The sequence below is a fragment of the Euleptes europaea genome, chromosome 14 (genome assembly GCF_029931775.1).
Source record: "Euleptes europaea isolate rEulEur1 chromosome 14, rEulEur1.hap1, whole genome shotgun sequence".
Lineage (NCBI taxonomy): Eukaryota > Metazoa > Chordata > Lepidosauria > Squamata > Sphaerodactylidae > Euleptes > Euleptes europaea.
Window position 1 is genome coordinate 481,569 of NC_079325.1, and position 23,074 is coordinate 504,642.

At 62.5% G+C, this 23,074-nt stretch overlaps 4 protein-coding genes across 4 annotated transcripts in view; 1 reads left to right on the forward strand and 3 right to left on the reverse strand.

The window, feature by feature from the left end:
- Positions 1-23,074, forward strand: part of ARCN1 (archain 1) — a 281,523-nt gene that overhangs the window by 122,949 nt on the left and 135,500 nt on the right. The gene's annotated exons all lie outside the window — the stretch shown is intronic.
- SCN4B (sodium voltage-gated channel beta subunit 4) lies at positions 107-2,804 on the reverse strand. Its single transcript, XM_056860814.1, is given in 5 exon segments — positions 107-193; positions 555-688; positions 926-1,160; positions 1,818-1,981; positions 2,771-2,804. Coding segments are annotated over 5 exon segments (654 nt in total).
- On the reverse strand, positions 7,705-11,288 carry SCN2B (sodium voltage-gated channel beta subunit 2). The gene is made up of 4 exons (XM_056860450.1): positions 11,239-11,288; positions 8,762-8,928; positions 8,096-8,306; positions 7,705-7,905 (listed from the first exon to the last, which is right to left on the reverse strand). Exons 2-4 carry the CDS (start codon positions 8,909-8,911, stop codon positions 7,706-7,708), a joined length of 561 nt encoding a protein of 186 aa, XP_056716428.1. The 5' UTR covers positions 8,912-8,928; positions 11,239-11,288; the 3' UTR covers position 7,705.
- Positions 16,950-20,671, reverse strand: MPZL3 (myelin protein zero like 3). Its single transcript, XM_056860816.1, has 6 exons — positions 20,614-20,671; positions 20,065-20,231; positions 18,964-19,174; positions 18,384-18,549; positions 17,359-17,413; positions 16,950-16,976 (listed from the first exon to the last, which is right to left on the reverse strand). The coding sequence occupies exons 1-6, from the start codon at positions 20,669-20,671 to the stop codon at positions 16,950-16,952; spliced, it is 684 nt and encodes a 227-aa protein (XP_056716794.1).

The window sequence follows — 23,074 nt, forward strand, 5'->3', positions numbered from 1 at the left end:
TATATAGTCGTGTCTCAAGCATCAAACTTGTGGGATCCAGAGTCCTTTCTCCTCGGCTGTGCCTGGATTCCTGAGGCTCCCTGGGGGGCCTCACCTGTCCACGGCCTCAGGCCTTGGGGGCAGATTTCTGCTCTGCTTTGGAACCGGCCAGCCCATTTTCTGTGTTGTCATTTCCTGAGGAGCTCACGAGACACTCGTTGCTGTGGACGGAGGTGGAGAGAAGAGGCTGGCCGGGGTCCCGTGCCACACCCTCGCCACCTCCCGCAAGACCCGCTGGCTGGCTGAGCCCCTGCCCAGCAACGGCCTCCCCCACAGGGAAGGGCAAAGGTCTGTGTTCTCAAACCACCCCGTGGAGGTGGGGGGGTGGCGGAGACAGGGCTGGGGGGCTGAGCAGGGGGCGCAACGACTGTCCCTGATGATGCCGGGCCCCGCTCCCCCTGGGAGGCACAGGAGCCTGCCGGGGCTTCCCCGTGCTCCAGCCGGGCACTCCAATGTTGTGCTCTGGCTGAGGTCGGGAGAGGAGAGAGCTGGGGCAGGGGGCCCAGGACCCTCACTCACTTCTTCTCCTTCCTCTTCTTGAGAATGAACAGGGTGAGTTTCTTGACCAGCAGGATGAGAACCAGCAGCCCGATGACGCCCCCCACCACCGCCGCAATGATCTTGGCCACGGTCTTGTCCACCTTCTCCACTGGGGTGTGTGGGGGTGTGGGGGTGTGACAGTGAAGGTCAGGCCAGAGCAGCCAGAAGGGCCAGATGCCCAGAGAGCTCTGGCCAGCCAGGCAAAGGGACTGCTTCACCCTCTGCCCCCCCCCCCCCAGTTGCACAGCCGGACAAGCAGGCCCTGGCTGGCCGTGGACCCCTGATGGCGCCTCTGGACTTGGCCGGCTCAAGCTCCCCCCCCACACACACACACACCAATACTCACACTGTACGACCACCACCAGGGCGATGGTGGCATTGTGTTCGGCCCCTTTCTCCTTGGGGTTTTTGACCAGGCAGGTGTATTTCCCTGAGTCACTGAAGTCCACAGACAGGAGGATGACAGACAGGTTGTACTCCTTGCTGTCTTTGTGGAGGGTCACCTCGGGCAGCTGCACCCGTGGGTTGCAGAGCTTGCAGATGGGCCTGGAGTTTTTGTTGCGCACGGTCCCTGCATACAGCTGTGGTTGGGGGGGGGGACCAGTGAGTAAAAGGTCCACCCTGCCCAGGGGCCCCGAGAGCCCGGGGCAGAACTTTCCAGAGGGGTCTCAGGAGAGGAAGCTCAGAACAGAGAGAGCCAGAAGGGAACTGGTTTCCCGGCAGTGCCTGGAGGAATGGAGGCTTGGCCCCTGCCTTCTGAGCAACTGCGGGCACAGCCAGAGGGAGGGGCCTTCCCCCCCAGGAAGCGCAAGCATTAAAACGCTCCAACTCTGAAAGCCCTGGCCTCTGAGCTCTGAACCAGAATCCCCCACCCCACCCAGCGCACACACAGGCAGCATCTCCTGAGCCTCTCCTGACCCTGGGTCCGGGTCAACCTAGAACAGGCCCCTTCCCTCTTAGGCAGCCAGCCAGCCAGCCTGGCTAGGCAATCTGGAGGGGGGTGGGGGGTGGGGGTGGGGGGTGGGTTGCTGCTTCAGTCCTGGGAAGGCCTACTCTGCTGTCACAAGGCGGCTGCCGGAGAGCCCCCAGCGCCCGGCTGGCTGCCCGAGGGAGGGGCACTGGCCCTTGGCTTGGCTGCCGGAGAGCCCCCCTCCCCGCCTGCATCCGGCAGGAGAGGGACCCCGAGCGGAGGGACCCCCGACCCCCAGCGGGAGGGGGAGGGGGAGGCGGCCACGCACCTTGCTGGAGTTGAAGGACCAGGAGAACTCGGCGTTCTCGAAGCCGATGCAGGCCGTGAAGGCGCACGGCAGCAGCACGTCGGAGCCATTCTGCGTGAAGATGGTGGCCGCCTTGCCCACCGACACGTCGAGGGCCAGCGCCGCCGCCCAGCACGCCAGCAGACCTGCGGAGTGGGGGGGAGAGGCGAGGAGAGGGGCCTCTGGCCCACCGGGAGGGAGAGGGCCTTGCCGCCCCCCGCCCCGCACGCTGCAGGGCGCCTCTCGGGCCACAGGGAAGAAGAACGGCGGGGGGGGGCTCCGCCTCCCCTCCCCCCAACCCATTTCCCTGCTTCGGGCTGGCGCGCGGCCTCCCCCCCGGGAGCCCCCCGCCACCCCCCAAGGTCAGTCTCCCGCTCGGGCGGACGGCGGCTGTGCTCCGTGTCGCCTGCTCGCTGGGGCCGGCCGGGCGCCTGGACGCCGCCCCTCCCGCCCGAGAAGGAAGGCGCCCCGCGGCTCTCGGGTGGGGGGGCGCCAAGAGCGGCTTCTGGGGGAGCGCAGGCAGGGCGGCCCCCTCCCGCCCCGCAGGGCGCCAGGCGGGGCAGGGGGCAGGCGGCGGGAGCTCTCCCCCCGGGACCCTGATGCCGAATGCAGCCCGGGCCCCCGGGGGCCCTGCGGGGAGGGATCGGGGCCCTCCGCCCAAAGGCCCCCTCCAGCCTCAGCGGCGCCGGGTCCCCAGCCTCCCAGCCCGCTAGCCGCCCTGCCCGAAGGGGGGCTAAGCGGCAGGGGCATCGAGCATGTGCAGAGTTCCTCCCCGCCCCCAGCACCTCTCCCCCTGGGCCGCGTCTCCGGCGCTGGCACCGGCCCGCCCGAACCCCGCCCGGCTCCCCTCGCAGCCTCCCCCTGCCCAGGCCCGCCGTCCGCCGCCGGACCCTCCGGCCCGGCCCAGCCCGGACCCCCGCCGCCGCCGCATTTACCCAGCAAGGCCGCCCCCAGCCGGCCGCCCGCCATGGCCGCCCCCAACGCCGCAGTGCTGGCAGCGCCCTCGCCGCCCGCCCGCCCGCCCGCCCGAGTGGCCGCGCCGCCGGGACCGCCCCCGCCAACAGCCCCGGCCCGGCCAGGGGCGGAGACGGGCGCCACGGAGGGGCGGGGCCAAGGACCGAGGGAGGGACGGAGCGGCCGGGCGGCCAGCCCACACACCTGCCGCGGGCCGGCGGGCGGGCGAGGGGCGCCGCTTCCCCGGCCTGGCGGGCAGCCCTCGGGACCGCCAGTCCCTGGGCGGGGAGCCTGCCGCTCCCTCCGGCCCCTGCCCCTGGGGGCAGTCCGCCCAGGCAGGCCCCGGCTCAGCCGGCAGCCGCCCGCCTGCACCCCTCCGCCAAGACGGCCCCACCGACGTCTGCTGGCCAGGCCGGCCCGCGGCTTCCCGGGCGGTTGGCAAAGGGAAAGGGGAGGCCTCCGCCACACCGGGCCGGGAAGAGAGCGAGCCCGCTGGATCGGGCCTGCGGGGCACCAGCCGCTCGGGGGGGGGGGGCGCTGGGGGGGCGGACTCTCCTCCTGCTCCGAGAGATCGCGAGTGCGGGCGGGGCGGGGCGGGGCGGGGGGGGCTTCCCTTCTGAGGTCGCCGACGCCGCCGGCCAAAGAGCGCTGGCGGGCGGGCCGCTGCCCTTCGGGAGGCCGGCGCGGGCGTGGGGAGGGGGGGCGTCGGGGCGCTGCCGGCAAGGGACCGGCCTTCCTGGCTCACCCCCGAGAACCAAGCCCACCTTCAGCCCGCCTTCGCTTTGGACGGCGTCGATTGTCTCGATCTCGCTGTCTCAGCAGGAGAGCCAACGCGGGGGGCGGGGCGGGGTCACCCTTCCCGCACCTGCAGCCAACAGGAGCGGCGCTTGCTGGGGGGGGGTGAGCAGCAGCCCCTGCCTCCGACTGCGATCGGGGGGCCCGGGCAGCGGCAGTAGCGTTGTGGGTCCCGGCAGGGCTGGCTTGAGGAAGGGGCCCCCGCTTCCCTCCCGGGGGTGCCGACTGGCCCAGCTTAGCCCGGGCAGCCCACCCTCCCCAACGATGCACCCCCAGGAGGTTGGGGGGCCTGCCAGGTGGGCGCTCATTTCTGCCAGTCGCCTCCCCACCCCCACCCCCCCACACAGGGCATTTCGCCGGTGGTCAGCCTGGCGGCCCGGGAAGCGGGCAAGCAGCTGGGGGGGGGGGGAGAGCCTGACGAGAGAAGGGGGCAGGTGGGACCCTTTCCAGTCCGCCGCCCTCCCCTCGGGGCTTGGACGGTTCTGCCCCTGGCATTGGCCCGGCGCAGCCCACCGGCGTGAGTCGTTTGCCAGCAGCAGCGCCTGGCCAGGTGCGGGGGGGAGGGCGAGAGGTCAGGAGCAAAAGTAGAGGTGACAGGAGGCGCCACCCCCCCCCGGCAGGTGTGCCTCAAGCGCTGACTGCGCAGCCTCCTCCCGGAGGGCCGGCAGGGGGAAACCAGGACAGGCGCGGAGGGGGGGGGTCGCAGGCCTTCCGGACGGCCCAGCTCCGGTGTCCGAGCGAGGCAGCTGCAGCCCAGGGTCACCTTCCCAGTGGGCGCTTCCGGCGGGAGGGGAAGACGCCGCTTGCCAGGGCGGGCGGGTTGGGGTGCCCTCTGTCCTGGGACACCCCCCCTTTCCCCCCTTTCCCCTTCATTTGCGCCTGGCCTGTCTTTCTGGCTCCCTCTTCGCCCCATTGTATTCTCACCGCACCAACGACCCTGCCGGGTAGGTCAGACCGGTCGGGCCGCGCTGAGCGGGATCCTGGCTGGAGACGGAGAGGATGGCCGCCGCGCCTTTCCTTCGGCAGAGGTGAGGCCGCACCGGCTGGCGGGGGGCTTGCGCCGGCCCAGGGGACACTGCGGGTCACCAGAGATCACCTGGCCGAGCCCGAGGAGCCGCCGGCTGCGGGCTCAGCAGGCCCCGCCAAGCCCTTGGGCAGGGGCAGAGCGGCCGCAGGGCCTGGGCAGCGGTGGCCCCGCTCCGCCGGGTGCCTAGTCACCAGGAGTCTCAGAGGGACCGCTGGCTTTCTCAAGGGGAGGGGGCCGGGACCCTGCGCCCCCCTCCGCTGCCGTTCTCCGGCCTGGAGCCCTCCCTGCCAGGCTGGCCGGCCTTGGAGGGGGGGGCGAGTCCACGTTGCCCCTTTTGTCCCTCTTGGCCGGGGGTCGTCAGCGCTCCTGCGGCGGCGGCGGCGGCGTGGGGGGTGGCCTGAAACGAAGGCAGGGCGCTCCTCGGGTGACCCGTGTCCACTGCCCCCCCCGACGGGGGGCCCTTGAGGTCGGAGGGGCCACTTCGGCGCCCCTCTCTCCCCGCCCCCTTCCAGCGCCGCACCTCGATCCGGTCGCAACGTTTCTTTCGGAGAACTCCTGGGGGCGCTGGGTTGCCGGGAGACACCCCCAATCGCCCCCCTCCCCATCGAGTTCCCTTGCCAAAGGAGAGTTTTCCGGCGCCTCATCATCGCTAGAAGCCCAGGAGAATAGCGTTTGGCCCCCGGGGGCCGGGAGCCTCCCAACCCGCTTGGCTGCAGCAGCGCAAGGCTTTGCTGGCCGGGATCCGCACTCCCCCCCCTCCCAGTTCTGTCCTGCCTGGGCTATTGCATGGCTGTGGCCAGGAAAGGCCTGCACCCAGCTGTGCAAGGAACAAGCCCTCTAGGCATGCTCAGAGGCACACATCTCTTTTTATCTCTCTAAGTAAGGCCTGCCGCTGCCTCTCAGTTTGTATATGTGGGAGTGGTCTAGATGACCTCAAGGGCACCAGTACTCTAGAACCCTCCAAACCGGAAGTCTCCAAGGCCAACCAACCCCCAGACTGCCCAGGCTGGGTGACAAGTGGTGGCTCCAGGTCCCACACACTGCCCTGTGACCCCAGGAAAGAAGAGGCGATGGGAGGGAGATGTTCCGAGAGACACATTCCATTTTATTTAGCTTAACACTTGGGTTTCCCTGGGCAGGACCAGGCTGATACTGATTCTCAACACATATCAGCAGTGCACACGCACACGCACACAAACGTCAGTGCAAATGGTGAACTCAATTGCTTGTCGTAGAGGTGCAAAAAGCAAGAGAAACATTCCGCCCAGAGGCTCTGGTGGGGACCAAACTGCATATTTGGCAAGCAAAAGTCAAAAGCGACGCCTCCGCCCAGGGAAGGCCAGAGAGTGGGAGCATCTGCAGCCAAGCACAGCGGCACAGAGCATGGGGGGGGGCAGGATGCCAAGGCAGGCGGGGGGGGGGTCGCAAAGCTGAGTCCGTGGCCTGCCCCACCCTCTTCGGCAGGCTGGCCCCCTCCCCTGGGAAGAGAGAGAGGGCCAGCGGGTGGGCTCGGTCACCCGAGGGGTGCAAACCAGCAGGACGCAGAGGGGCTGCCTGGCCCAGCAGAACCACAACCAGAACAGCTCCCCAGGCAGAGAAGCCCCTCAGAAGAGCCATGCTGGATCAGACCCCAGGCCCATCTCATCCAGCCTCTGCCCCACCCAGGGGCCAAGCAGGTGCCTCTAGGAAGCCCCAGTGCTGGAGGACAGCAAGAGCAGCTGGTTGAACGAGGCGTCATCCAGCCTATGGTACTGGAGGGAGCAGAGATCCATCATGGCTAGGAGCCACTGGGAGCCCCCTACCCCATGAATTTGTCCACTCCCCTTTTCAAGCTTTCCAAGTTGGCAGCCGTCCCCACATCCTGTGGCATTGAGTTCCACAGATTAACTATGCGCTGTGTGAAGAAATACTTATTTTTGTCTGCTACCCTTGAGCTCCAGTGGATGGCCTGGGTTCTAGTATTGTGGGAGATGCTTCGGGACGGCCCCCACCCCATTCCTCATTGCCGCTTCTGAGCCCGGGTCTGACAGCCAGAGGAACAGACCCCAGAGGCCCTGTGGTCCCACTGGCATGTGGGTCAGGCTTTGGGCAGTTGGCCGGCTGTCTGGGGTGGGGGTGGAACCAGGCAAGAAAGCAGCTCAGGGCAGAGGGCAGGGCAAGAGGCGGGAGCCCAACCTCTTCCTGCCCCTGGCACGAGGGGGGCAGCTCCTCCTGAGATTTGCCCACCCCAGCAGAATTGCCAGGGCCCCCACATGGGCAGCAGGTCTTTGAGAAGCAAATAAGCAGTCTATCCTCAGCACACACACCCAATATGGAGCACAGGGAAGATTACTGAGTGGTGTGAAGAGGGTTGGGGGTTAGGGAAGGGAAAATGGGGCTGGGGGAGGTGCCCAGCCCCTGTGAGCCTGATGGAGCCTCTTCCCTCGCCTGGGGCCTAGAGAGGCAGGAGGAGCGGAGAGGCAGGGTGCCGCCCCCTCCCACTGGCAGTGAATTGTCTTGGCAGTCGTGGGTTGTTCGCAGTGGCAGTTTTTGCATTGGCAAAGAGAACCCGCCTGTCCTCCACCCCTCCTGTCCCTGAATGTTGCCCTGAGGGGCTCACCCCCTCTGCACCCTCTCCTGCACCAGGAGGGTCACCCAGCTCAGGAAACCAGCCCCCCCCCCCCGCCCTCCCCGTCTGGCTTTGCCACCTTAGCAACTGGGCTTTGGAGGGCCAGGGAGAGAGAAACCGCTCAACAGTGCTTCGAAGATGGGGGTGGGGGTGAGGGGAGACAGGGCAGGGGCTGGGGGGGGGGGCAGGGATTCCTCTCCTTGCAAACTCCGAGGCGGGCTCAGCCGGGAACCGAAGCGGGGAGGGCCGCAGCACCAGGCTCACCGGCCAGCCAGCTCCCTTCCTCGCCAGTTCAGCCCACCCAGCAGAGAACGGCTCCCCCAGTCCAGGTTTCCCATTTTGCACAGTCTGCCTCCCCACCAGCCTGCCCCAAAGAGACGGCACCATGTGGCACCCATAGCAGCTGAGGGCGAGGCAGGGGCAGCTGGGCAGCGCATACGGCACATGGGCAGGGAAGAGTGCGTGGCCACGGGAAGGGAGCCCACTCTACTTGGGGCTCTCCTCAGGATTGCCCTCACCGTCCGTCTTCCCCTCTTCCTCTGTCTTCTGGTCGTCTGTGTTCAGCTTCTGCTGCTTCCTCCGCCGGACACACTTGACCACAACCAGCGCCAGGATCACCATGGCCAGGAAGCCACCCACGGAAGCACCCACGATCACGGCCACGGTGGAGTCCCGCTCGGGGGGCTCTGTGGAAACAAGGCCAGGTGGGAGTCACCCACGGGAGGAGCAGAGCACCCCACAGCCCCACATCCAAGCTGCAAGGGGGCTCTCCTCTCTCTCCTGTTGAGCCCCGGGTGGTGGTGGTGGTGGTGGTGGTGGTGTTCCAGATGGGGCCTGAGATTGGGGCCGGGCCATGCCACCCGCCTGGGTACTCACCTTCCGTGACGACTCTCAGGTCGATTCTGGCGTGGCCCTTGTGCCGGTCAGGGGGGTTCAGCACATAGCAGTTGTAGAACCCTTCATCGTCCAACTGTACATTTTGGAGGGTGAAGGACACGTCGTATTTGGCCAAGTTCCCCGTGAACTTCACGCGATTCTCAAAGCGGTTCTGCTCCACAGGGACAACCTTGGATTTAAACTGCAAGAGCTGGGGTGGGGGTGAGGAGGGGAGAGGTGTGCAGACACAGAGAAGGGTGTCAGGCCAAGTCCGGCGTTCTCAGACCAGCTGTTACACTTCCATGAGCCAGTGGGCAACCCTAGAAGCATGTTAGAAGTGCTGGGAAACCTGGACTGAACCCCTAAGCACTATGGGGAGAGGTGAGGGTGCAGGGAGAGAAAGAGCCATCCACTGGAAAGGTTCGACCTCCACACACCAGGCAAGATGCCCAGAAGAGCCGGCCCGCAGCCCTGTCCCGTTGCTGGGAGGCAGGGGGGGGGGGCTTGAAAGAACTTCCAGATCAGACGCGTTCCAGTCCAGGCAGACTTGACCCCCAGCCACCCCCCCCCCTCTGCCACCCCACTTTGCCAGACCACATCCCCAAAGGAAGGCCCAGAGCATTTCTGTGACCTTATGTGGGGGGCGGGGGGCGGGGGGGAGCTCACCATGATCTCGCTGCAGTTCCAGCACTCCTGGTAGGTCCAGTTGAGGGAGAACTGCTTCTCCGTCACTCGGTAGCAGGAGACGAAGGTGCAGGCCAGGCGGGCGGAGGAGCCGTTCAGCGCATGAATGGTGGTCGGGGCTGTGACCTCCATGGCCAGGCTGTTGGGCACTGTCAGGAAAGGGGGGTGAAGGAGCCAGCATTAGCCCTCCCCTCCTGTGGCAGAACAGGCAGCCCTTCCCTGCTGGGCTCAGGTGGCTGGAGGGTGGCGGCTGGGGGGGGGGGAGCAGCAAGAAGGTGCTGCATATTATTCTGGGGAGAAAAAAAGGCCAATTCCATGCTGGCCATAATTAGACAAGGAATAGAGAATAGAACTGCTGCTATCGTACCGTCCTTGGACAAATCTATGGTGGGACCGGACACTTGGAATACTGTCTACAGTTCCGGTCACCACACCTAAAAAATGATATTGCAGAGCCTGAGAAGGTGCAGAAAAGAGCAACCTAAATAATCAGGGGACAGGAACAACAGCCCTATGAGGAGCGGTTAGAACGCTTAGGGCTACTTAGATTGGAAAGAAGGCGGTTAAGGGGAGACATGACAGAGGTTTTAAAATTATGCATGGTATGGAGAGAGTGGACAGGGACAAGCTTTTCTCCCTCTCCCATAATACTAGAACACGGGTCATCTGCTGAAGCTGGAGGGTGAGAGATTGCAAACAGACCAAAGGAAGTATTTCTTCGCACAACACAGAGTTAAATTGTGGAACTCCCTGCCCCAGGATGTGGTGACAGCTGCCAACTCGGAAGGCTTCAAGAGGGGAGTGGACCTGTTCATGGAGGAGAAGGGTATTCATGGCTACTAGTTAAAATGGATACTAGTCATGATGCATGCCTATTCTCTCCAGGATCAGAGGAGCAGGCCTGTTATCTCAGGTGCTGTGGAACACAGGCAGGATGGTGCTGCTGCAGTCGTCTTGTTTGGGGGCTTCCTGGAGGCACCTGGTTGGCCTCCGTGTGAACAGACTGCTGGATTTGATGGGCCTTGGTCTGATCCAGCATGGCTTTTCTTATGTTCTTATGAGAGAGAGAAACCCTGTTGAGCAGGGCATGCTGCAAACAGCGCCACAAGCCTGGCCTCCTCTCGTGCCCCCCCTCATGGGGTGAAAAGGGCAAAGGGAAGGCCCCTGCCCCTGTGCATGTGTTTCGGTCAGCCTGGACAGCCAGCCCCGCTCCACAGCCTGCAGAGATGCTGCCTGGCACCTGTCTCTCTCTCTCTCTCTCTCTCTCTCTCTCTCTCTCTCTCATGGCTTCATTGCGCATGCCTGGGGCCATGCTGCAGGAAGGGGGAGGATACAGCTGCTGCTGGCCTGTCAAGTCCCGGCATGAAACCTGAAGATCGGGGCAGGCTAGGCAGAGAGCTCCAGGGTGGGGGCGGGGAAGTGCCCACCGCCCTTTGCACAACTGGGCTGTTTCTCTTCTCCCCTCCCTCCCACCGGCTCTCGACCATCCCCCTCCTGGGCCATTGGCAAGGGGACTGCGGTTTTGCTGCAGAATCTGCAGAATGCTGCAGAGCCCAGATGCAGCGACTGCAGAGGTAGTTTCTGGCTGTGCTCATCAGATTTTGCTGCAACTGGAGCATGGACACACACACACACCCCGTGCGCATAGTGGAAGATGCATCCTCTCTTGTCTTTCCCTGTTGACTGGCTGCCTGCCTAACAAATTGGACCGTCTACCAACCCAGTGCATTCCCCCAGGGCAAGGCCCGCACTGTGCCCTTGACCCCCCTCCCCACCCAGGGGGGTTTCCAAAGCAATCTTGTGGCCTGCCCTTTGGACAGCAGAGTGGGGAGAGAGAGGGTGGTGGGCACCCCGGGGCCAGGTGGGGGCCAAGCAAGGGCAGCAGGCAACCAGGAGCCCTGCTGTGACGAGGAGGGGGCTGCTATGGCCGGGCCTCCCCGCAGAAGAGACCGGCAGGGGCCGAACCGCCTCCGCTGGCTTCAGAGCCCCCCAGCCCCCCCCCGTTCCGAAGGCGCCCCGGGGCTGCCACCTGGCGCTCCCTTTCCGGCCCCTGCCCTGGGCCAGGCGGTCGGCCTCCTGGGGATGCCCGGCGGCGGCAGCGGCAGCGACGTTTCGGCACCACCACCGCGGAAGCCGCCCCGAGGACTCCCCGGCGGCACGCCTCCTGCCCGCCCAGTGTGGGAAGGCCCCTGCGGAGGGGGGGGGGCGAGGCGCTGCGACAGCCCCCCCCCCAGCCCCTGCGGGTGGCCCTAGGGCGGCGAGGCTCTGCCCGGGCCCTGGGCTGGCAGGGGCGGGAAGGGGCAGCCTGCCACGGCCCTGGGGGGGAGGGGGGGCTTCTGCGGACACCTCGCAGACCAGCAAAGGGCCCCCCGACCCCCCCCCCGCCCCAGGGAAGCCGGGCGGTTGCTGCCCAGGGCAGAGGAGCGCCCCCTCCCGCCGCCGCGCCCGCCGCGCCTTACCCCGAGCAAGGAGGAGGCCGAGGAGGGCCAGGGCCGGCAGCCAGGGGAGGGGGGCTCCGCCGGGGCCCCTCCCGCAGGCCTGGCGGCAGCCGCAACACCACTCGTCGGGCTGCGGCATGGCCCGCCTGCGCTGCGCTGCGCTGCGCTGCGGGGGGGGGGGTGAGTGTCAGGCGCGGGGCGGCGTCGCCCGGGCGGGCAGCATGTCGGGGCGGCGGCGGCGGCGGCGGCGGCGGGGGGGGGGCTTCGGCGGGGGCTGCAAGATGGCCGGGGCGCAGGTCGATTCTGTGGTTGGCGGAGCGGGCCGGGACGCGGGAGGGCGACACAAGCGGCGGCGGCTGCCCAGCGCCCCCCGACGGCCCAGGGGGCGGGACCGGGGAGGGCGCCGGCGGCCCCCCTCCCTGAGCGGCGCCCTGCCGGGAGGCCTCCGGGACCCCCTGCAGATGGCAAGCCAGCAGAGCCGGGGGCGGCCGGGGGCGGCGGCGGCGGCGATGGGCCGGGAAAGGCCGGCTGCCCCAACCCTCGGGGACGCTCGTCCGGACGCTCGTTCAGCGGCGTCCCAGAGCAGCCCTGCCTCTGCCCCCCAAGCAGAAGCGCCGGGGCCCAGGAGTGTGCCCGACGGGGGCCCCTGGCCTGCCTGTGCCCGAGAGAGCCCCGAGGTCCGGCGCCCTTGGAGGGGGGCGGCGGGGGGCGATTCCTCATTTCCACCGGTTCCACCGGCCAGCGCCGCCCGCCGGCCCGCCTTCTGGGGCTCGGAGCAGCCCCGGGCGCTTCCGTCTCCTGCAAGCCCTCAGGCAACTCCCGGATCGGGGCAGGAGCCCACGCCCTCCACCCGCCACCCCCGCGCGCGCCTCGGGCCTCTTGAGGGACGCCCCGGACGGAGCGGAGCCCGGGCAGAGGCCCGCCAGGCCCCGGGCTGCCTCCGTCGGACACGGGGCGCCTCGACGGGGCTTGGGAGCAGCCGGCTCCGTGCCCCCCCGGGGGGTCCCAGCCGGGGCAGGGGCGGGGCGGGGCGGGGGGCCCCTCGCTGCTGGGGCTACTTTGGCAGCTTCGTGCGAAGGCGGGCCGGGTGCGCGCGGGAGGAAACGCCGCGGCGGCGGCGGCGGCAGGAGGACGGGGCGTCCGCGGCCTGCGCGGGGAATCTCGAGGCGGGCGGCGCCGAGAAACCAGCGGCCGGCCAAGCGGCGTTGGTGGCGGGCGGGCGGCCGCCCTCTGCGCGGGGGGCCCCGGCGGGGACGAGGGGGAGAGCAGAGGGGAGGGGGTCGGCAGGACCCCCGCCCCGGCCAGCCCCACTCGGGGCCGCTCCTCTCAACGGCCGGCTCCCCTGCCAGGACCCCGGGAGAGCCGCGCCGCGCCGCGCCGCCTGGGCGCCCGGCCCCGGGGGGGGGGCAGCTGGCCTTTGGAGCGCGGCCCAGGCCCGGCCCGGCCCGGCAGGGCCCTCCGGAGGGCGGGGAGGAGGCTCCTCGCCCCTCTGTCGCGCACGTCGAGCGGAGCCGGCGGTCGCCTCCCATCCAGACGGGAGCAAGGCTGCCCCTGGCAAGGGAGGAGGAGGAGGAGGAGGAGCGGAGCCCCAGGCAGCTTCCCCCGCAGGGAGACCACCGAGAAGGGCCGCGCTCCCCGACGGCGCAGCCACACCCTGGTCGGACAAGCCCAGGCAGGCGAGGAAGAATCATGGAGTTGGAAGGGACCACCAGGGTCATCTAGTCCAACCCCCTGCACGATGTGGGAAAGTCACAACTACCTCCCCCCCACACCCCCAGTGTCCATACCCTAGAAAATGCCCCCCCCCCCCAAAAAAAACCCTCTAGGATCCCTGGCCAATCTGGCCTGAAGGAAAATTCTTTCCTGAACCGAAAGTGGCGATCCCATTGGTGTAATCTGGACACCATACTTCTGATGATACAGCCCAAAATCCCATTTGCCTTTTTAGCTTCCGCATCACACTGCTGACTCGTGTTCTGAGTATGGTCTACTAAGACCCCAAGATCCTTTTCGCACACATTACTGCCAAGTGTCTCCCAGCCTGGAACTATGCATTTGATTTTTCCTACCTAAATGCAGTGTGTGTGTGTGTTAAGTGCCGTCAAGTCGTTTCCGACTCATGGCGACCCTATGAATGAAAGTCCTCCAAAATGTCCTATCTCTGACAGCCTTGCTCAGATCTTGCAAATTGAAGGCTGTGGCTTCCTTTATTGAGTCAATCCATCTCTTGTTGGGTCTTCCTCTTTTCCTGCTGCCCTCAACTTTTCCTAGCATGACGGTCTTTTCCAGTGACTCTTGTCGTCTCATGACGTGTCCAAAATACGACAGCCTCAGTTTAGTCATTTTAGCTTCTAGGGTCAGTTCAGGCTTGATCTATAACCCACTGATGTGTTTTTTTGGCAGTCCACGGAATCCGCAACACTCTCCTCCAACACCACATTTCAAAGGAATCTATTTTCTTCCTATCAGCTTTCTTCATTGTCCAGCTTTCACACCCATACATAGTAATAGGGAATATGATGGCATGAATTAATCTAGTCTTGGTGGCCAGAGTCACATCCTTACACTTCAAAATCTTTTCTAGCTCCATCATGGCTGCCCTTCCTAAATGCAGTACATTACATTTATCTCTGTTGAAATTCATTTTATTGGTTTTAGCCATTTTCCAGCCTGTCAATATCACCCTATATCCCAGCTCTGTCTTCTACCCTATTTGCTACCCCTCCCAATTTAGTATCTGCAAATTTAATAAGCATCCCTTCTATTCCATCATCCAAATAATTTATAAGGGTGTTGTCACTCCTCTCCAAAAGGGTAAGGGACCGTTAACAAGCACTGTTTGGGTGCCATCTGTCAACCAGTTATCAGATCCACCTAGGAGTAATAGGTTCCAAAACACATTTTACCAACTTGTGAACAAAAATATGTGGGACCTTATCAAAAGCCTTACTGAAATCAAGGTAACCTATGTCTAAAGCATTCCCCTGATCCAGCAAGACAGTAACTTCCTCAAAAAACAGAGATGACTGATTTTTTATTATTTGCTCTAAGGTTTTTCTAGGTATAATAGACGTCGAGCTGATGGGTCAGTAGTTACCCGAACCCTCCTTTTTCCCCTTCTTGAAGATGGGGACATTTGTCTGCCTCCAATCTTCTGGCACCTCACCTGTTCTCCAAGAATTCTCAAAAATAATGGTAAGAGGCTCAGAAATTACACCTATGAGTTCTTTTAATATCCTTGGATCCATCTGGCCCTGAGGACTGAGTTTCAATGTAAGATTCTTGCTAAACGACTGTCAGACTTAGAAAAGCTGGCGTCACTGGATTAAGTTCATCAACTTGGTTGAATAAAAGATTTAATTGGATTTCGAATAACTGTGCAATTAATTGATACTGGTTTGAGTTTGATTGTTATTATCATCCTTAGTGGGTTGTGCGAACTGCTTTTCTGAATTGATACGTTTTATAAGGGAAGGTGGGATGGGGGGCACCTGGAATGAGTTTATGGAACCAAGTGGGGGCAGCGGACTAAAAAGGTTTGGGAACCCCTGGTCTGGGTGCTCGCTGGCCTAGATGGCTTCCCCATGCAGAACAGGGTAGATGATGGTACGCCCTCTCCAGGGGTGTCTTTGCTGTGTTCTCTCTCCCCCCACACACACACACACTTTAGTAACTACTTCACTGTTCAATAAATTCTTAGTGTGATGAATGGGCCAGACAATGTGATATCAATTTCCCAATGTCGGGTTTAAAGCTACTCAGCAGGAGTCCTTCGTCGCCATGTTCAGTGACCTGCTTGGAGAGAAACTGGCTGCCCACACGAAGACCATGTCCCACCAAATGGGACACCAGGAGCTTGCTCGCCACTGTCCACAGGGCTGGGCAGCCATCAGGCATTTCCTTCTGTAACCAGAACTCTTGGTGCGATTTCATAAACTTTGGCTTCAGCTCAATGTGATTTTGTAGCTCAGTTAATTCTTCCTCCACTACCCCAACTTCCTCAGTATCTGAAAATGGATTTATCACCCAATCTGGAATTTTCATCGGAGGAAGATCCTCAAATCACTCAGACATCTCTTCATGCAGCATATTCAAATAGTCACAAAAAACCTTGACAATCATCTTGTATCCCACCTTTCTCTTCTAGCTCAGACAGGCTCAGAAGTTGATAATGCTCTCAACTGTTTGAATAGAGTTAACTTTGAAATAAATGTAGAGATGACAGTTTGGCCCTTAATAAGACTGACCTCATTTCCTTACGACTGCAAATTCAGTTCACTGAACTTTGCAAATAGTTCTGATAAATAAGCAATGTCATGCCTCATCTCTTTGAGTTCACCGCTGAGCAAAGCATTTGTGTCTTCAAAAAAACTCCACAACAGCGTCAAAAATGTTGTAAAACATTTTTCACACAGTTCACACAGTTGCCTTTTGATAGCCAAAGAACTTCAGTATGAAGCAGCAAACATTCAAAATCCTCATCACTCTTAACCCAGGGCTCCCGGAACAGTGGGCCATTGAGAGAGAGCGGGGGCTTTCATTCTATTCACTGCAGTAATGACGGTGTGCAAGGACTCATGCAGGAGATCACAGAGGTTTTCTGCAACCAGACACTGGTGATGAATGACACAGAGAATGGTAAAGACATTTGGCACTGATTTCGTCAAGCAAGCAACACACCCACGGTAGCAACCAGCAAGTGATGGTGACCATCAGTTGCACAAGCAAGTCCCGTATGTTAGTAAGCAGAATTTCCTTGTCTTTGAAAGGTTACTGCTATTACTTTGGGGGACATAAAAGGTCCTGGAAAATCGAAAATATTAAGAAAAAGAATGGCTTGAACTTAAAGGAATAAAGAAGATGATTTTAATTTTGCCTCCTTTAGACACTTTTATTATTTTCCTTTCATTTTATTACTGCAATTCTGAATGACATGTTGTATTTTCTTTATAAACATTTGTCTACAAAAAATATTTTTTGCCAAAAATATACCCCAATTTTATTTTTTTACTCAAGAAAGACGACACTCTGCCCGAAGCTCGGCCCCCAAAGAGCCTGCACGCATGAAGAGCAGAGTGCGGCACCCTGGACAGAATGCCAGAGCGCAGCAGAGGACGAGGTTTAGCAGGAGCGCTTGTGGTGCCCTGAGCCACCTCTCCAGGGCACTCCAGGGGCTGCCCGCCTTGCCCCCTCAGGCACAGCCCAGACCTCCTCTCCTCCCACGTCAACAGAAATCAGCCACACCTTTTGCCAGCCATCACTTCCCCTTCCCAGCCCCAGCTGCATCAGGCACCAGACTGCCCCACCTCTGAGAAGTTCACCCCCCTAAGCGCTTTGACCTCGCTGCTGCTCCAGGTAGCTCCAATCCCAGCATCCAAGATGGATTCCCCTGCCCAAGAAGACGCTTCTGCAGCCAAGAGGAGGACCACAACCACAGCCACAACTGTGGGCCAAGCGGTACACAGAGGCACGGCTCTCGGGCCAGCCTCCACCGAGGAGGTCCAGCAGTCCCGACGGACAGGAGCCGAGAGGCGCTCCCTGCAGGCCCAGAAAGTCCAAACAACTAGGAAGACACGGCAGAACCTCAATTTTCACCACCCCCCAGATCAAGTTTTTCAAAGGGCCCTACAGCAGCAGCTGTGCCCTTCGCCGACACAAGGAAGTCCAGGACCAAAGTTCCACTCGCCGGGGACAGCACGTGGTCAGCTTCCAAGGTGGTCTTCATCCTCCTGTCAGTAAGGGTCTTCCTCATCTATGTCCTGAGCAAGAAGCAAAATGAGCTCAAGGCAAAGCAACCGACTGGACGCTCAAAGGCTTCGCTCAGCGCAAACTCGGCAGCAGCAGAATGAGCTGGTGGCCACCATGCTAAGCAGGCCTTCCTTGCACTGAGCCGCTGAGGAGCCCCTTGGACGTACATGAGCACACACAAAGGACCCTGGAAAGCAGCCCCCGCTGGTTGCACCATGTGCACAAGTGCCTAGCATGGGCCTGCTGCTGACCCCCAACCCCCCCCCCCATCCAGGACACGAGGTCAGGATCTGTCCCAGGACTGGATCGCAGGGGAAGGGAGATGTGGCTGCTCTTGCCGGGCACCCAGCCGGGTACCCCTGGACTGCCTGCCAGAACCTCACTGATGCTTACCAGGCACTGCAGACACCTGCCAGCCAGCCTCGCCACACAGCCCGGTCGCTCAGGTCTGCAGGAATACGACAGAGCAGGTCAAGCCAGCAGCACCAACTCCCTGTGGGCCCTCCCACCACCATGCTACCTGGGGACTCACAGGCAAGCCACTGGAACTGTGCTCCTGCCCCCACGCCCCCCTCCTGAGGGAGCCTTGAAACATCCCCCTTCTCCAGTCGACAAGCCGGGGAGGGGGTTCGGGTCTCCTCACTGGTGAGGCCTGACCACAGAGACCTCTCTCCCTGGGCCCCAGAGGTTCCCCGGGCCGGCTGCCCCTTAGATGGACCAGCCTCCCTGAGGATGCTCTGCAGGCAGACAGCACAAGACACACATCCCCGTGGCGCACCATGGATCCAGCTGTCACACAAGAGCCATCAGAGGGCAGGACACATTTCGGGGGCAAGAGCCGGCTGGGGCAACAGAACCCCATTCGGTCCTGCACCCAAAGTCCCCAGGAGACCTGAACTCCCCCTTCCTCCTCAGGAAGTGCGGCGTCATGTCCCTTTAGCAGGCGCCATCTCCCAGCAAAGGTACAAAGGATTTCTGACCCAAGTGTTTTCTGGGCAGCCAGCTGTTGGTTGCTGCCTGATTCTGAGTGTAGCCTTCTCTGAGGAGGCGTCTCCAGATGCTAATAAACTGAACTGTTTGCTGTGCGGGAGGCTTGACTATTTCATGAATATCCTCTACGCCCTCGTCCAATATAAAGGCATTATAGTCAGTGTGTCCAGCCCCGATCTGCCCTCTCTGCAGCCCCCATGACTGGGCATCTGGCAAGAGTGGGGCACAGAGCAACTGAGACACCCTAAGTGTTCCCAATCCACAGACAAACCGTGCTTTGGCTCGTGACAGCTTATGCTTCGGTGAGTCTGTAAGAGCTGAAGGTTCCACAAGACCCCTTCTTGTTTTTCTGCCACAGACTGCCTGCAATTTTTAACCAAAGGGGCCCCCAGCAGTAAATCCCCTGACCCCCCCCCCAATCCTCTCACTCATCAATAACTTCGATGGAGGACTTCTGGTAGGCGAACTTCTTCCCGCTGTTGAGCACCCCGGACTTCCTGCCCATCCTGACCAGCAGCAGCACCACCACCATGGCCGACGGGAGGAAGACCAGCACGGAGAGCAGCCCGGCCAGTGTCAGCTGGAAGGAGGCACCTGCGGAAGGGGGTCCGGTCAAGCCAGCGGGTGGTGGAGGCCTCTCGGGAAAGCCCCACCCAAGAGAGGAGGAGGAGGAGGACAAATACCTGGGCCCCTGACAAATACAAGCCCATCCTGAGGGCTCCCCCATCTTGCAGCAAGGCAGGCCCCTGCTTCATTTCTGAGTGCTGGGGAAGGGAGTGGGTCTGGCCCCACGCTCGTACTGCCACCACCTGTGCTAAGAAGCAGCCCAGAGGTGAGGAAGATGACCCGGTGCCCCTGAACCAAGCGGGGCCTGTCTCCAGCATGGCGCCCAAAGCGGCTCTCCCTTCTGAGCAGGCAAGATGCGCGTACCCACCCAGCCTGGCTCTGGGCCGGAAGGGGGGGGGGAGAGCCCAGGTGCCCCGCAGGGAGCAGAGGGCCAGCAATTACCTCGGTGCGTGACGGTCAGCACCATCTGGGGGAGGTTGTGCTGCACGTCAGGGGGGTTCTTCACGGAGCAGGTGAAGGTCCCATTGTCCTCCATTGTCGGGTCGGTGATGGCAATGGAAGCATCATGCTTGGCCACATCCCCGGCCCAGGAGACTCTGTTGCGGAAGGTACCCTCCCGGGCGGGGTAGGCATCCAACTGGTAGTGGAAGATCTAGAGGGATTAGAGGGCGGGGGGGGGGGTGAGTTAGAACATTAAAAAAGCCCTCCTGGATCCCACCCCAGCCCATCAAGTCCAGCAGTCTGTTCACACAGTGGCCAACCAGGTGCCTCCAGGAAGCCCCCAAACAAGACGACTGCAGCAGCGCCGTCCTGCCTGTGTTCCACAGCACCTAAAATAACAGGCATGCTCCTCTGATCCTGGAGAGAATAGGCATGCCTCATGACTACTATGCATCATGACTAGTAGCCATGGCTAGCCCTCTCCTCCATGAACATGCCCACTCCCCTCTTAAGGCCTTCCAAGTTGGCAGCCGTTCCCCACATCCTGGGGCAGGGAGTTCCACCATTTAACTCTGTGTTGTGTGAAGAAATACTCCCTTTTACCTGTTTTGAATCTCTCACCCTCCAGCTTCAGTAGATGACCCCGCCTTCTAATATTATGAGGGAGAAAAGCGTCTCCCTGTCCACCCTCTCCAAACCAGGCATGATTTTACAGACCTCTCGCATGTCTCCCTTTACGCGCCTTCTTTCCAGGCTAAAGAGCCCTCCGCGTTGTAGCCGCTGGTCCTCGGGCCGTTGCTCCAGTCCCCTGAGCAGTTGGGCGGCTCTTTTCTGCACCTTCTCAAGCTCTGCAACCTCCTCTGCAGAGGCAGGGCCCCCCAGGCAGCCCCCCTCCCCACCCCCGGCACCCTACCGCATGCCCACCCGTGGCGCTTCTGCCGCTGCCGCAAGAAGGGGGGGCGCTTGCCACTCAGGCGGGCCAAGAGGCCCTCGGAACAGGGCGGGGGGGCGGGGGGCGGGGGGCGGGGGGGGCGACGCCAGCGCAGGGGCCAGAGGGGGGAAGCGGCGGCGGCGGCGGCGGCGGCGGCGGCAGCAACTCACCGGCTCCAGCGCCCCTCCCGCCAGGGGCCGGTACGTCCAGTCGACGGTCAGCTTCTCGGTGACCGGGGCGGAGGTGCGGAACCAGCAGCGCAGCACCACGGCCTCGCCCACGAAGGCCCGGACGTGGGCCTCCGCCTGCACCTCCAGCGAGCCGGCTCCAGCGACGGCTGCGGGGGACGCGACAGCCCAGGCGCGGGTCAGGCGCGCGGTGGGGGGGGGGGCGAGACAGCCGCCCAGCCCACCTCGCAGGGCTGGGAGAGCGGGAGACGGCGGGGGCCGAAGGCTCGGCGGCCAGGCCAGGCCAGCCGCCGCTTCCCGGCCTCGGAACCCAGAGGGCCGCCAGGATGACGCCACGTCGGAAAGGAGGCACGCGCGTCTCTCGGGAGCCCAGCCCGCGCCTGGCGCCCGACGGGAAGCCCCCCCCCGCGCGCCCGGACGACAGGCGGGCCCCACTCCGGCTTCCGAGCTCCTGGAGCGCCCGTCCAGCTCCCAGCCGCGGCGGGGCGGGCCCAGCCTCCCCCCCCCCGACGGCAGCCGGGCCCCACGCACCCAGCAGCAGCAGCAGCGGCGGCGGCGGCAGCGGCGCCGCGGAAGACGAGAAGGCCATCGCTCTGCCGGCCGTCAGCTGCGCAAGGCCAGGCGGAAGGGGCGGGCGGGCGGGCGGGCGGGCAGGCGGGCCGCTCCCCGCCGCCGCCCAGCCCCGGCCGGCCCAGCGCTTCCCTTCCGCGACGCTTCGGGGCCGAGACAGAGCCACACGCACACGGCCAGGCGCTGGGCGACGGAATCGCCTTTATTCTCATACACGTGTACAAAAGGCAGCGTGGAAAGACGTCGCAGCCCCCACCCCACCCCACCCCCGGAGCAGCTCCCCGGCCCCACTGCCAGCTTAGGAACCCTCCCCTCCCCGCTTGGCCTAGCCCAGCTGTTCCGCTGCGGGGGGGGGGGTGGAGAGGGGGGGGGTGAGGGTACCCCAGCTGGGGCAGAGGCAGTTGCGTCCCTTGGGGCTTCTACAAGGCCTACGGGAGGGCAAGGACAGTGAAGGCAGCTGTTTGGAAGCGCAGAGGCAGCTTCCTGCTTTTTGCATGGAGCTGCAGTGCGGTAAGGTACCCCAGAGCCCAAGTCCCAATGTCCCCCCACCCCACCCCCTCCATGGCACAAGGGCTTTAACTCTGCAGCCCCTGGCATCGCTGGGAGCTGCAACAGAGGGAGGACGCTAGTGGTTCAGAGTGGGGAGACAGAACGACCTTGACAGTGCAATCAGTTACACCCGTGTAAGCCCACCCAACTTCAGTGGGCTCAGAAGGGGAAGGCCTCACTCAGGCTGGGGAGGACTCCAGAGGTTGCTGACTCATCTATCTGGATGGAGAGCATCTCAACCATTACCCTGAGCCAGGTCAGCACCACCCACCAGCTGAGGGTTCTCCTGTGCCCCCTCATGACTGCCCAAGTGGCTGCCTGACAGCCCAAGCTGCTCTTTCCCTGGTCATTTTGCCCTGGGCACTACGGAAGGGCATTTCTCAGCAGCCTTTGCGCTCCTCTATTGCCATGACTGGCTGGATGAGGGGAGGCCTGGGAAGAGGGTCATGGGGGAGGGGCAACCCGTGGCTGCCCCCCAAACCAAGGCAGAACAAGACAAGTTGGAGCGTGTCCAGAGGCGGGCGACCAGAATGGTCAGAGGTCTGGAATCCATGCCCTATGAGGAGAGACTTAGGGAGTTGGGTTTGTTTAGTTTGGAGAAGAGAAGGTTGAGGGGCGACATGATAGCCATGTTTAAATATCTGAAGGGATGTCATGTTGATGAGGGAACCAGCTTGTTCTCTGTTGCTCCAGAGACTAGGACACGGAGTAATGGATTTAAACGAAGAGAAAAGCGATTCCACCTAAACATTAGGAAGAACTTTCTGACGGTGAGGGCTATTTGACGGTGGAATGCACTGCCTCTGGGAGGGTGGTGGAGTCCCCGGCTTTGGAGGTCTTTAAGCAGAAGCTAAATGGCCATCTGTCAGTGCTTTGATTGTGGGATCCTGCATGGCGGTGGGAGGGTTGGGATCACTGGGGATGTGGGGGGAAGTAGTTGTTAATTTCCTGCATTGTGCAGGGGGTTGGACTAGATGACCCTGGTGGTCCCTTCCAACTCTATGATTCTATTCTATGATTCTAAGACCTCACAGGAGCGAATGCAGCCAGGGAGAAGAGGGCAGAGTCAAAGAAGGGGGATGCACCTCTTCTGAAGAAGCCATCTGGACTCAGAAATCGGACCTGCAAAGAGCCAAACCGGTGTCTGTTCCTGGTGGGGGCAGGGAAAGGGAGGCACCCCCAGTTGGAATTCCTCACCTTTCTGTAAGGCCTTGTGTGTAGGAAATCCTTCTTTGGCAGTTGGCTCATACAAATATTACAGTGAGAGTACAGCAGGATGAGACCTGGATAACCCCAGGCTAGCCTGATCTTGTCAGATCTCTGGAGCTAAGGAGGGTCAGCCCAGGTTAGTATTTGGCTGGGAGACAGCCAAGGAACACCAGAGTCCTGACGCAGAGGCCGGCAGTGGCCAACCACCTCCGGACGTCTCTTGCCTTGAAAACCCTACTGGGTTGCCATCAGTCAGCTGTGACTTGATGGCCCTTTACACACTCACACACACACAGCAGGAACCCCCCTGGGGGGGAGCCATCCTCTCTCCAGTTTCCAGGCTCCACTGTGAGCTCAGACTGGGGGTCTTGTGCTGATGACAGAAGGGGTGGCAGAGCTGAAGCAGCAAAGGGCATCAGAAGTCCTGACCAAAAAGGACCAGCAGCCACCTGCGGAGGGCTGAAGGGCAGGCCACCCGCACACCCCCTCCCAGGGGGGGAAGGAGCCTGGCTCCCCAGCCATCACAATAGCCTGACTTGCTGAGGGAGGGGTAGGGATAGGCTCCAGCCCTGACAGGCGGCAGCTGGAGTTGTCTCTTTTCCATGGCAGTTTCCAGAGTTGTCTCCAGAAAAAGCAGCAAGTCCAACTCATTTGTGCTTGAGCA

Coding starts and splice junctions, on each gene's coding strand:
- MPZL3 (XM_056860816.1), bottom strand. CDS start 20,671: ATGGCCTTCTCGTCTTCCGCGGCGCCGCTGCCGCCGCCGCCGCTGCTG. Junction 20,232..20,613: donor GCCGCTGCTGCTGCTGCTGG/GTGCGTGGGGCC, acceptor CGTCCCCCGCAG/CCGTCGCTGGAGCCGGCTCG. Junction 17,414..18,383: donor TCCATCGAAGTTATTGATGA/GTGAGAGGATTG, acceptor GTATTCCTGCAG/ACCTGAGCGACCGGGCTGTG.
- SCN2B (XM_056860450.1), bottom strand. CDS start 8,911: ATGGAGGTCACAGCCCCGACCACCATTCATGCGCTGAACGGCTCCTCC. Junction 8,307..8,761: donor GGAACTGCAGCGAGATCATG/GTGAGCTCCCCC, acceptor CCCCCACCCCAG/CTCTTGCAGTTTAAATCCAA. Junction 7,906..8,095: donor CCTGAGAGTCGTCACGGAAG/GTGAGTACCCAG, acceptor TTGTTTCCACAG/AGCCCCCCGAGCGGGACTCC.